The following is a 12,408-nucleotide window of genomic DNA, read 5'->3' on the forward strand; positions in this document are numbered from 1 at the left end:
AAAGCCTGGATCTTGGTTTTTATCCAAAACATTCGTAAGGCCAGACACTCCTCCTTCTGTCTCTCGAGAGCCCTGATCAGAGCCTCCATTGACTCCACAAGGATCACATTTCTAAATATATGTGCATATATCCATTTTCTCTTACCCTTATGTCATTAAAACTGTATTTATTTATTTATTTATTTATTTATTTATTCATGCATGCATGTTTGGGTTATTTGTTGAAAAAAAGCCTGTCACTATTACAAAAGCAGAGAAAGAGAAGGTTGATTTGTGTGGATCTTTGTTCATAAATTTTAAGCACCTCATCAGAGTATCTTCTCAATTCAATGCTTCTCATGTGTGTTAAATACTTGTGATACAACAATAAATTTAATTTCTACATAATTATTTTGTCTTTTTAGACTTACCAGTAATAGTATTCAATGTTTCAAAATGGAGAGAGGAAGGAACCTGCAAAATAATTTTGCAGTGCAACACAAATAATGTTACAACCACAAATCACACTTGGATAAAGAATGGAGAAATTATAACTCATGGGCAGAGTGAGAAACTGGAAATGTCCTTGTATCCTGGAGACAAAGATATTAATTTCACCTGCCTGGTCTCCAGTCCTGTAAACAATGCAACAGCATCCATCCTCGAGAGTTGCAAAGGTAATAATAATAATGATAATAATTCAATATTTGCATAATCCCTATTTAGAATTTGCAAAATAAAAGCTACTTACACTGGTAAAACACTTTAAATTATGTTTCCATTATAAGCAATTTGCAAAATAAAAGCTACTTACACTGATAAAACACTTTAAATTACAGTATGTTTCCATTATTAGCAATTATTAACAGTTTGCATGTTATAAAACATATTATAAGCCTTTTTAACATGATATGAAAAAAAGAAAAATAAAAGTAATATATTTCAAAAGTCATATTATTTTAATGATAGTTTATTATTCTTATTAGCATAGTTAATGAAATATTTATAAACTGTTAAAAGTGGATTTACAATGAGTACCGAAACTGAAATGTTACCCTTATACCTATGCTTAGGCATAAATAACCTTTTTAACGTATTATTAAGACAGGAAACTGAAATATCATTCATAATCTTGGGAATCCCCTAAGACATTATACAGCTGCATTCTGTTTGTTTGTCTAATAAAGAACCAAATTCTCTTATTTCATTTATAAAACATCAGCTACAACAAAAGAAATTCACTCTGCTCTGGAAATCATGCAGTAATTTAGCCGTATTTCTGTGTTCATAAGACACTTGTTTTATAAAAGAGTTAATGTTTTTTTAACCTTTTTGTCTAAGCAGCATTGTCTTCCATAGATGATAACAGTCTTTGTCTGTGTCCAAACAAACTATCCCTAATGCACAGATGTGGGTATTTTGTTGACTGCTTACTCAAAAATCCATTCATGTATGCATAACACTGATGACAAAGAAGACACCCCCTGTGCAGGGCTGTCTTAACAACATTATAGGCCCCCAGGCAAAGCAGTGCATTGAAACCCCTACCTACACAACCACTCAGCAAGTCACAACATACATAGATTAGCATGGAGCCCCTATACTAGTGGGGACCCCAGGCAGCTGCTCAGTGTGCCCATGCGTTAAGATGGCCCTCCCCCTGTAACCCATGTAACTATTTTTAATTTCGATCTCAATATGATTATTTTTATGTCAGTCCAGCCACGGTTTCCCATCTGTATTGTCTGAACATTGTAAAGATTACAAATAAAATATATAAAACTAGGAAGATGAATAGTTGTAACAGAGATGGTCCAGAAAAAACATGTCATTTCTGTTTTACAAGATGAATGTTCTCAATATCTCTCCTTTTAATAAGCTTTAAACAATGTGTTATGCACAACATAGCCTCAAATTAACTGTAAAATTATCTCATTCTTTATAAGGTGACTTCAACTTGGTTATCATCATATCTGGAATTGGTGCATTTATTGTAATATTAATCATAATTCTAGTGTTTTGCATAAAGAAAAAGAAAAAAGGTATGTAATTCAACATTTTAATCAAAGTATCAAAGTAATGCATGTTTGTAAACAAGCACAAGCCAAGTGTGAAGTGTAAATAAGAAAATACAATATCCAGAGACATTGGCATGATTAACAATATAAATATTAATATTTGACCTGGCATCTGCTGTTAATGGCACACTTTTTATCATTTTTTCAATGAAATATTAAAGGATTGAAGGTCGTTATACTTCCCATGTTACCTGCCACAACTAATGAGAGAATACTGAACAGGAAAGTTTTGACACTGATCTGTTTGTTGATCTTTCATTCTTTAAAACTGTAAAAGATTTAAAATATATAAATATATATTTAAAGTTGGGGGCCATTTGTTTCTATTTCAGGCAGTACTCTTGTACATGTATCAAATGCTTGGACTCAAATAATTACTTCTTCATATATGTCATATGTCAAAATAGGGTATTCCTTCTTAACTATGTATTTAATATCAGTAACAAATCATTTTTAACCCACAGAAAACAGATGTCACAATCCAGTGTCACATTTCATTAGTGTTGTGATTTCCTTTAAATTTATTTAAATTCATTAATTTCATCCTTTTGATTCATAAGAATCACATGAAACAGTGTCTGGTCATTGTAAATTGGTAGGAGGCGTAGAAGGTGATGATGAAGTTATAGAAATATTTGTTTCTGATAAGGTCTGACACAAAATAGTTAAACAGTTGTCAGTATAGAAAAGAAAAAAATATTTAAATAGTCTCATGAACATAATCTTAAAAATATGCAGCAATCCCCTTAAAAAATATAGCGATGTGAAGCAGTTAGCTAATTGTGCTTGAAAGAGAGTCAGACTAGTCTCTACCCCTTGCACAATATTCTGTATAAGGAAGGATTTTTATAAGAAGCATCTAGGATGAACATGCAAAACTGGGATCCGACAACAGCATACAAACCCCCTGTTTCCAGGATGTAAACACATTACTGATTACATTATCAAGAACAAAAATAATATAATTTCAGGAAGAGAGAAAGACTTAACTACAGTGTTTCCCTTCATTATAACTCTCTTTTGGAATGTGAAAGATGTTGGGGGAATGTCCGCTGAATAGTCACATGAGGAAAAATATGGGAAGTACAGTTTAGCAAGAGTCATACCATTTCAGATGAAGCCAGGGATAGGAATTTTGACCACATAGAGAATAAGCTGTTTTGAGGTCTACTGGTGCATTTGTGAGGGATGTTTGAAGAACACACTTCAGATTAATGTCCCAACAATGGTAAAATTGGGTAAGATAACAAAGCACGTTTGCATTGCCCGGCCCAGAATTAGAACCTGAATGTAAACTATTTGGGCTAGAACAAAAATACTTTAGCTAAATATTTCTTTTGCCCTCCTGATAACCATAGTTATCATCCTTTATTTCTGGGATTTTAGTAGCAAATATTCTGAAAAGAATTTAACATGGCCTCACTCAAGAATTATCTCTGGGCTCCAGAGTTTGACAGGCCTTAGCCAACACAATATCAGCATACTTTAAAAACTGGATGATGAGAATGTGGGCCATTTCACTTTCAAAAGTCACTTAATGCTGGTACCCATTTCAGCCAGGTTTCAGATGGAGAAGTAATTATGTTATTTTTTTAAGAATTTTCAGGTAGTCCTAAAATCCATAAATACTTGTGGCACCATTGATCTTGATTTGTCATTTTTAATTTAAATGTAGCAATACCTCTGCACAACAGTCTAATTTCATTGCCATGTCCAAAGAGAGTAGAGTGAAGAGAGTGGGCCTATTTTTCATATAGGAAGTTAGGTTCATAGGTTCATAAAATATTCTTGCATATTAGCGTTTAGTAAATTTGTATGCTCCATGTGATGGTATTGATCCTTTATCATCTCTAAGTACAAGTTTGTTGGAGTTCATTGGTGGATTTGAGAATTGCTTTGGTAAGTTGAAGGCTCTTCACAATGGCAGTTGTGTGCTAAATAAGACATTTTGTACTGCACTGCAGTCAGGTAGGTAAATCTGATAAATGGTTTAAAAAGCGTGAGATGGTCGGAGCAAAAGCACTAATAATAACAATAATAAATTGTACATTTATTGCACCTTTCCCATGCTCAGAGTGCTTCACAAATATTCGAAGGAATACAAAAGGAATAAAAGCAAAGATGACATTGATAACTCAGGAAACAAACTAATAGAAAACATCAAACACCAAATAAAAAATAAATACATGAAAGTCAAAGTTCAGAATTAGATTATAAAACAATAAACAGAAGCAAAAAACAAGAAAGCCACAAACAAATGACACACTTTTTTATGCTTAATGAGAAGATAGAAGAAGAAATGCATGTTTTTAAGTAAGAATATGAAAGTTGACATTGCAATCACGCACAAAGATAAGTAACAATGAATTGGATAAAACCATGATCAGTTTTAGAATCAAATGTTGAAAGGGCATTGGCCACTCAGTGGGTACTATGTTCACTATGTTCAGTTCAGATATAATATTTATGGCCAATTTGCAGCCCTGACTTGTTTTTCCATTTTTGTATATTATTTTAATATTGCAGCTTGCAAGAAATCAGATAGTTGTAGTATTTAACCACTGATGAGCTGTATGTCAAGCACAGCAATGTTAGATAAAGAAAATTCATTCCACAAAGGTCTATCGCTGGAGTTTATCTCAATAAAGAGCAGATTTGACACTTTGATATTCGTGTGATCAAAAGCCCTTAGTGTAATGATGTACTTCAGAATTATCAGTGCTGATGAGTTCCCAAGCACAACCTGATGAAGTCATGGTCCCCTGTTAAAAGCCTTTGGCATAATGTGGCATTTGGAATATATTAAGGTTATTGCAGTCTGACCATTTACTATGAATGGAACATTTAACATAGAGAAATTTACAGACAGATAGTTTTTTTGTCCCCAGGGGGAAATTTAACGTTTACAGAAACTAATTAAATAAATACATAGCTAGCTAGATAAATAAATATGTATACACACACTATATTTTGGACACATACAAGAATGACCAAAATGGAACAAAAAAATCAAAAGAAAGAAAAGAAATCATGATGGTAAATCAGCATAGTGGAAAACCAATCTTAACTCAGGAAATAGCAAATTGACAAAGACAGAATGGCTGATCTCCTAGCCAATAAGGGTACCTTTTAAGGGTACAGGGAGTTCAGGACGACAGAAACAACAGAACCTGCTGGAAGGATGTCTAGCCTAATGTTTCTATAGCTAAATACAGTTACTCCTCACCCCAAAAGCAATTCCAGGGCTTACCCCAAAAGTGAGGAGTTTATAATGGCATCAGGCCAGAGGTCATGTGTCATACATTAGTGGCATACAAGTCTGACTTAAAATTAAACATACAAGAAACTAAATTATCAATGCAGAAAAGCTATAACACTGCAAATGTCTTTAAAATGTTACATTCTTTTTTAGCTCAGCAATTTGAGAACAAACCTGAAACTCTCTACGCAGTAGTCAACAAAAGGTCTGCTCCAGTTTCTGAGGTGAGTCATGACTATTTTATACAGAAGTAGAGCAAAGGACTATTCTTCTAAAGCCATTACCTTACCAAAAATATAGCTCTAAATTAAATGCCTTATATTCATGTTTTTAATGTGTGCATTAATATAGTCAAGAAAGACTATTTTTTGGTGTATACTCATTAAAAATTTTAAAAATTAAACAGTTCATCAAAAGTAAATTCACATTAATCAATATCTTTCACATCCGAAACTTTCCTTACCAGTGGCTCTCTCCTGAATTTTTATTACAAGTATGAAGATGATAGATGTCAGAAAAGAACATGTGGAAAAATATTGTGCTGCATTATCTGAGGCCTGTTTAATAAGGTATATAATGTTTTTCATGTATTTATGTTCATTTTCTTTTTCTGGTTTACTTTTACAGGTGGATATGCCACAGTGTCCAACAATATATGATATAGTGAGGATGGAAAGAAATCAGATTCAGAACTGAGAAATATTTGGGCATACTGATTACTAAGTAATATCTTTGGAAAGAAAGTGCAAAGGCAACATATTGAAATCAAAAAGAGTAAAATGAACTATGCAATATTCAGCATGGAACAGATTATTTATGAAGCCTCTGTTTTACATTTTTGGTAATGCGATTCTTATAGCAACATGAAATGAAATGATTTTGTAATAAATGTGTAGGACATCCCAGAAGACTGAAGTATGAATAGCACATTTGGGTAAATCAGTCTTAATATATTATTTTTTACTTTAATTGATTATAATTAACTATTCCTTTAACTAGGGAAATTTATGTGCAAAATATTAAAAGAAACCATGGAAATGTTTATTGCATTCAAATACTTGTTATGTTTTATATAACAAAACCTTTGCAGTAATGATTGTTTTGCAATGCTGAGCTGCTTTGTAAAGACAGTAATTTATTAATTAATATTCATTCTCTGTTAAGTGATGCTTAATTATTATTAATAATTATAATAATATCTATCTGCGCACAGATCTACTGTGACAGTAACCTAGGATTAAACACTTAGTCCCTAAAGCTGTCATAGTGTGGGATTTAATTTTGTACCATTGTATCTCTAAATTATTATTTTGTTGTTGTTCTGTGTGTTACACTCATGTCCCCAGTAAAATAAATTATGGCCTTGCACGCATTGATGCTCAATGAAGCTGAAACACTTAGTAACAGTGTCTTATATAATTTGATGCTAAGTTGAAAGAGATTCCACTATTAAGTAAGATCCGAGTAACAATGAATGTATGCAAATATGTGATTGAACAAGATCAAATACAAGATCATTCAATACATAATAAATATCAAAAAAATTGCCTTGAAACAAAAAATGTCGTAAAGTATCTTCATCATATATGTAATTATACCTTGGTTTGTGAATCACATCCATTATTTTTAGAACATTAGAACACTTTACAAAACATGCAACATAAACAGGCCATTCTGACCAACAAAGCTCACTGGTCCTATCAACCTAATTTCTACAAAATGACATCAATATGTGTAGTGAAGGTCATTAAAAAGGTGCAACTCGTATTTTTCCTCAAAACTCATACCCTGCTGTCCTGGAATCAGTGTAGTTGCTTTTATATAGACCTTTATTGCACTGCCATGTTTTTCATAGGCACGAGACTAACTGCTTGCAGTACAACAGGGACTCATGTATAAATGGTGTGTACGCACAAAAAATGCGGCATAAGAATGTTTCCACGTTCAAGTCGCGATGTATAAAACCTAAACTTGCCGTAAAGCCACGCACATTTCCATGGTACCTCATACCCTGTCACAGCATCAAAGCAGTGCTATTGTTTCTGTGTGGTTACCCATTCTTTTTCAGATCCACATCCCTGACGTGGCTTTATAAATACACTGAAATTAACCACATATTGTTTTTTAGTTTAATGCATCTGATTGTAATTAACCAGTGTGATAGATGTCCAGCTGTTCATCCCGACCAATTCCCCCATACCGCCAGATGGAGCCATCCCTACAGCATGGAGGTGCCCCGAATACTGGACATTGGAGTTTTTATACACAGCCCTGTTGGATACCATGGGGGCCACTTGGAGATGCTGCAGGGAGGAACAATGGTTATTTGTCTTACGCCCCAGAAGTATGTCCGAGTCACATGGACAAGGGGAATGACATGCTTCCGGGGTGAAGAAAAGGACTTTTATCTGACCTGGAAGTGATAGGAGATCACATGGACTGGGATTGGAATACTTCCGGGTCAGGGAATATAAAAGGATTGTGGGAGCTCCCAGCCGGAGAGCTGAGCTGGGTGGTAGGAGGGCAATGCATCTGGGAGTGGTGGAGTGTATTATTGTAGTTATTGTGTGTATTTAATAAGTATTATGGAGAGGAGGGTGCTTGGTGCACTGTTGTTAATAAATATAGTTTACTTTTGGACTTTTATCTGGTGTCTGGAGTCTTGGACAAGGGTTCAAGGGAGTGATAGCGCCTCCTATCTGTCACACCAGTAACAATATAATGGTCCAAAGAATGGTCAAACTATTCTAAATACCATAGCTGCTTTAGCATTGTTACTCTCACTGCACCTTCTTCTTCTTTCAGCTGCTCCCTTTAGGGGTTTTCCATATTACTCTCACTGCACCACTCAGAGTATTTATATCACTGTATCTGAGTGGGGAATCAAAGATCTACAGAAGCTGAGAAAGAGAATTATCGGTATAGAGTATCAAGCACATGCTGCCTCAGCCATGCTGTCTATTTAACTGCATTCACAAGGCAAACGCTTCAAAGCCTTTCCTGTATGGACCTTGTGGTTCAGAAAGAGTCTCATCCTAAGAACTATAAACGCACTCAAATCAACTGCTCCTTGTAGAACTGTTTGTACTTATAAGTGGAATTACCTCACTGTAAACTTGCACTACAGTTATAATATTGCACAACCTGAGCCACTTTATAAAGCGTATTTACATATGATGACAATATCATTTTTAAGATGAAATGCAGCAAAATACATTTATTATATTATACAGATAAAACTTTAACTTCATTTAAATAATCTATATTGTTAATAATTATACATGTGAGGACACGGTGCCACAGCACTAGCTAGGAGCTTGCGCTCCGTTCACGGATTGTTCCTGCCTTGCACTGTATTCTTACTGGGACTGGCGCAACACTAGAAGGATAGATGGATAGAATAATTAAACATGTACTACGTAGATATTTCAATGTTCCTTAAAAGTTTTGAAGAATTTGCTCTAAGCTTACAGATGGCTTAAAGTCAGTAGTTATATGCATGTAGCTTCTGTCACAATGATTTATGACCCTTAAGTCCCGCCCCCCTATGACGTCATACAGGAAGCCCCGCCCTACAATTTTTTACCATTAACCCCGCCCCCTACGGCGCAATACCGGAAGTCCCGCCCTGCTGGCGTCATGCCGGAAGTCCCGCCCCTGGTGACGCCACACCTTCCCCCACGTGACCTAGCCCCCGCCCTCTGGAACCTGATTGGCTCAGGAAACTGTCAAGGGCCTTTTGATGGATGTCTGTCCCCTCGTTGAACCCACCCCCGAAAAAATGGAATCTATGCCCAATTCCCCGGTGAAGCGTCCGTTCCGCAGAATCTATTTGAAGGATCGTTTGAGAAGGATTAAAAGATGTTTGGTGCCTGAGTTTCTCGAAGCTGAACCTCGGTCTAAGTTGTATGCACGGCTGTTATCGGAGTACAACAAGGAAAACTGTCTGCCGGCTTTAGTATTGAAGGAGTGAATTCTGCAAATTGAAATGGCGGCCGAGGGCTGGAGGAGCATGCTGGGAGAGAGAAGTGCTGGCTAGGAAGATCACGGATTCTCGGCAGCGCTTGAGCAGATGGCAGCTCTTTAGCGAACATTCTAAACAATTAAGACACATTTACGCCAAATTTATTTACTGACAACGCAATTAATCCGTAAGTATAACTCACTCAACCTGGAGGTAAGTGAAGAAAATTTGGAAAGTTTAAAAAATTATATTGATCAAGTTTTTGAGTCTGTTGTCATGGGGTCTAAGAAAGCAGCAGCTAACACGGAAACACCTGCTACCAAGAGAAGCCGTCCTCAGGATTCCCCCGAGGCAACCTCATCTCCCCGCAAGGATATATTAGAATTATTAGATTCTATAGATAAAAGGCTTTTGGGATTTGAGGGACGACTCCACCTGCTCGAAATTCTACACCAGGAGTTCCAGAACCTCCGACAATCTCTGGAATTCAGCCAGGATCAGGTGGAGCGGCTTGCTGCTGAAAACGCGCCTCTGCGGGAGACTGTGTCTTCCCTGACAGAGGGATTGACACGGATCTCCCAGGACAACAAGACCCTGAAGGAGACGGTTTTGGATCTTCAGGCCCGCAGCATGAGAGACAATCTGGTGTTCGAGAGCCTGCCGGAGCAAAATCCCAAAAAAACAATCAAAAACTGAGTTAATCTTCCCCAAAAATAAAAAAATTTTTAAAAATTTTTTTTTTTTAAAAGGGTTTTCCCCAAAATTTTTTTTTGGATAACATTGGGGGGGAAAAACCCCCTTACTAAAAAAAAATTATTAAATTAAAAAAATAATTTGGGGTTTAAAAAATTCCAAAAATTTTTGACCCAAATTTTGGATTTTTAAAATTTTCCCTTTTTTAAAAACCCCGGGAAAAATTTCGGAAAGTTTTCCCCTTAAAAAAACAAAAAAAAAAGGGGTTTACCCGGGTTAAAAAAGGTTTATTTTAAAAAAAAAACCCGGGAAAAACCCCAAAACAAACTCGTTTTTTAAAAATTTTAAAGGAAAAAAAACAAAAAAAATTTAAAAAAGCTTGGAAAAAAAAAAGCCCCCCAAAAATTTAAAAAAATTTTAAAAAAGTTTTTAAAACAAAATTTCAAAAAATTTTTAGAAAAGACAACCCAAAAAATTTCCCAAAATTTTCCCCTTTTAAAAAGAAATTTTTTTTAAAGGGCCCCATTTTTTTTAAAAATTTCCAAAAAAAAAACAAAAATAGAAAAGAACCCCCCAAAAAATTTTAACCAAACCCTTTTTTTGGGGAAATTTAAAACCCAATTGGTTTAAAAAATACCCTTTTTTTAAAAACCCCTTTTTTCCTTTTTTTTTTAATTTTTAAACCCTTTTTTTTTAAATTTTTCCAAAATTAAAAAATTTAAACTTTTCCCCCAACACCCAGAAAAAATAAAAAATGAAACCAGAAAAAAAACCCTTCCCCCCCCCAAAAACCCCTTTTTAAAAAAATTTTTTAATTAAAATCAAAAAAAATTTTAAAAAACTAAAAAATTTTTTGGGAATTTATTTTTTTCAGAATTTTAACCCCCCCAAATTTAATAAAAACCCCCCAAAAAAACTTTTTTTTTTTAAATAATTTTTTTTTTAATTTTTTGAAATTTTTTCCCAAAATTTTTAAATTTTAAAATTACATAAAGGGTTAAATTTAAAATTTTTTTTATTTAAAAAATTAATTTTTAAAAAAAAAATTTTTTTTTTTTAAAAAATTTTTTTTAAAAAAATTAGGAACAAACCCAAAACAAACAAAAAAACATGAAGGAAAAGGGCGTAATTTTAAGGGGAAAAAATTATTTTAAAATCCAAAACCCCCGGGGGGGGTTGCTAAAAATTTAAATTTTCTAAAAAAAATTTAAAATTTTTCCAAAACCCCCTTAATCCAAAAAAAAAATTTAAATTTTGATTTCTCCGGGTTTAGAAAATAAAAAAAAACTTTAAAAAATTTTAAATTTTTTTTAATAACCTTAAAAATTAGGGGGTTTTCAAATTTTTTTTCCAAAACTTCAAAACCCAAAAATTTTTAAAATTTTTGTTTCCCCCTTTCGAAAAAAAAAATTTTGGACCAATAAATTACTAAAAAAAAAAAATTTTTGGTTCAAAAAATTTTTTCCCCCCCCAAAAAATTTTTAAAAATTTTTAACTAATTTTGGATTTTTAAAAAGTTTTATTGGTAATTTTAAAGGCCCCTTTTTTTAAAAAAAAAAATTGAAATTTAAATTGAAAAACCCATAAAAGGGGGAAAATTTAAAACGCTTTTTAATTTTTTAAAATAAAAAATAAATTAAAAAATTTCAAAAAAAGTTTTCCCTTAAAAAAAGGATGGGAAAAATTCCCCCCAAAGGGAAAAAAAAAAATTTTTAGAATTAAAAAAAAATTTTTAAAAAGAAGAAAAAAAAAACAAAGGGGAAATAACTTTTTTTTTTCAAAAATTCCCAAAAAAAAATTTTGAAAATTTCAAAATAAAAAGGGAGAAATTTAAAAAAAAAAAAGGAAAACTTTTTAAAAACCCTTTAAAAATTTTAAAACCCCCCAAAAATTTAAACCCTTAAATTTTAAAAACCCTTTTTTTGTTTTCCCATCAAAAAAAAGAAAAAAACCAAATTTTTTTGAAGCCCATTTTTAATTTTGGGGTTTTAAAATTTAAAATTTTGGGGGGGGCCCTCCCCTTTTTTTTTGGGGGGGGGTTTTTTTGGTTTTTTTAAGGGCGAGGGGGTTTCCAAACTAAAAAAGGTTTTTTCCTTTTTAAAAAGGGGGCCCCCCCCGGGGGGGCCCCCTTAAAAACCCCCCTTAAAAAAAACCCCCGGGGGGGGAATTTGCCCCCCCTTTTGGGGCTTTTCACTTTGGGGAAAAAATTTTAGTTTCCGGGGGGGGGGGCCAGTTTTTTTGTGGGGGTTTTTTGATGGTTGGGGTTGGGGGGAAAAATTTTGGGGGGGTTTTTTCCCGAGGGGGTTTGGGCCCCACCCCCGGGGCCCCCCCCTTTTTTCCCCCTTTTAAAAAAACCCCAGCCGGGGGGGGTTTTTCTTCCCCCCCCAAAGCCTTTCCCCCCCTTTTTTTCCCAAATTACAAAACATAAAATCCTT

At 34.1% G+C, this 12,408-nt stretch overlaps 1 protein-coding gene across 1 annotated transcript in view; it reads left to right on the forward strand.

Annotated features, from left to right (window-relative positions):
* LOC120518907 (SLAM family member 8-like) overlaps positions 1–6,600 on the forward strand; it is a 35,349-nt gene extending 28,749 nt beyond the window's left edge. The window contains exons 3-6 of the mRNA XM_039741923.1: positions 405–656; positions 1,926–2,021; positions 5,470–5,540; positions 5,944–6,600. Coding sequence (XP_039597857.1) covers positions 405–656; positions 1,926–2,021; positions 5,470–5,540; positions 5,944–6,012 — 488 coding nt within the window. The 3' untranslated portion in view covers positions 6,013–6,600. The remainder of the gene's footprint in view (positions 1–404; positions 657–1,925; positions 2,022–5,469; positions 5,541–5,943) is intronic.
* Positions 6,601–12,408: the final 5,808 nt, after the last annotated feature.

This window comes from Polypterus senegalus, chromosome 18, assembly GCF_016835505.1.
Source record: "Polypterus senegalus isolate Bchr_013 chromosome 18, ASM1683550v1, whole genome shotgun sequence".
NCBI classification, from domain to species: Eukaryota; Metazoa; Chordata; class Cladistia; order Polypteriformes; family Polypteridae; genus Polypterus; species Polypterus senegalus.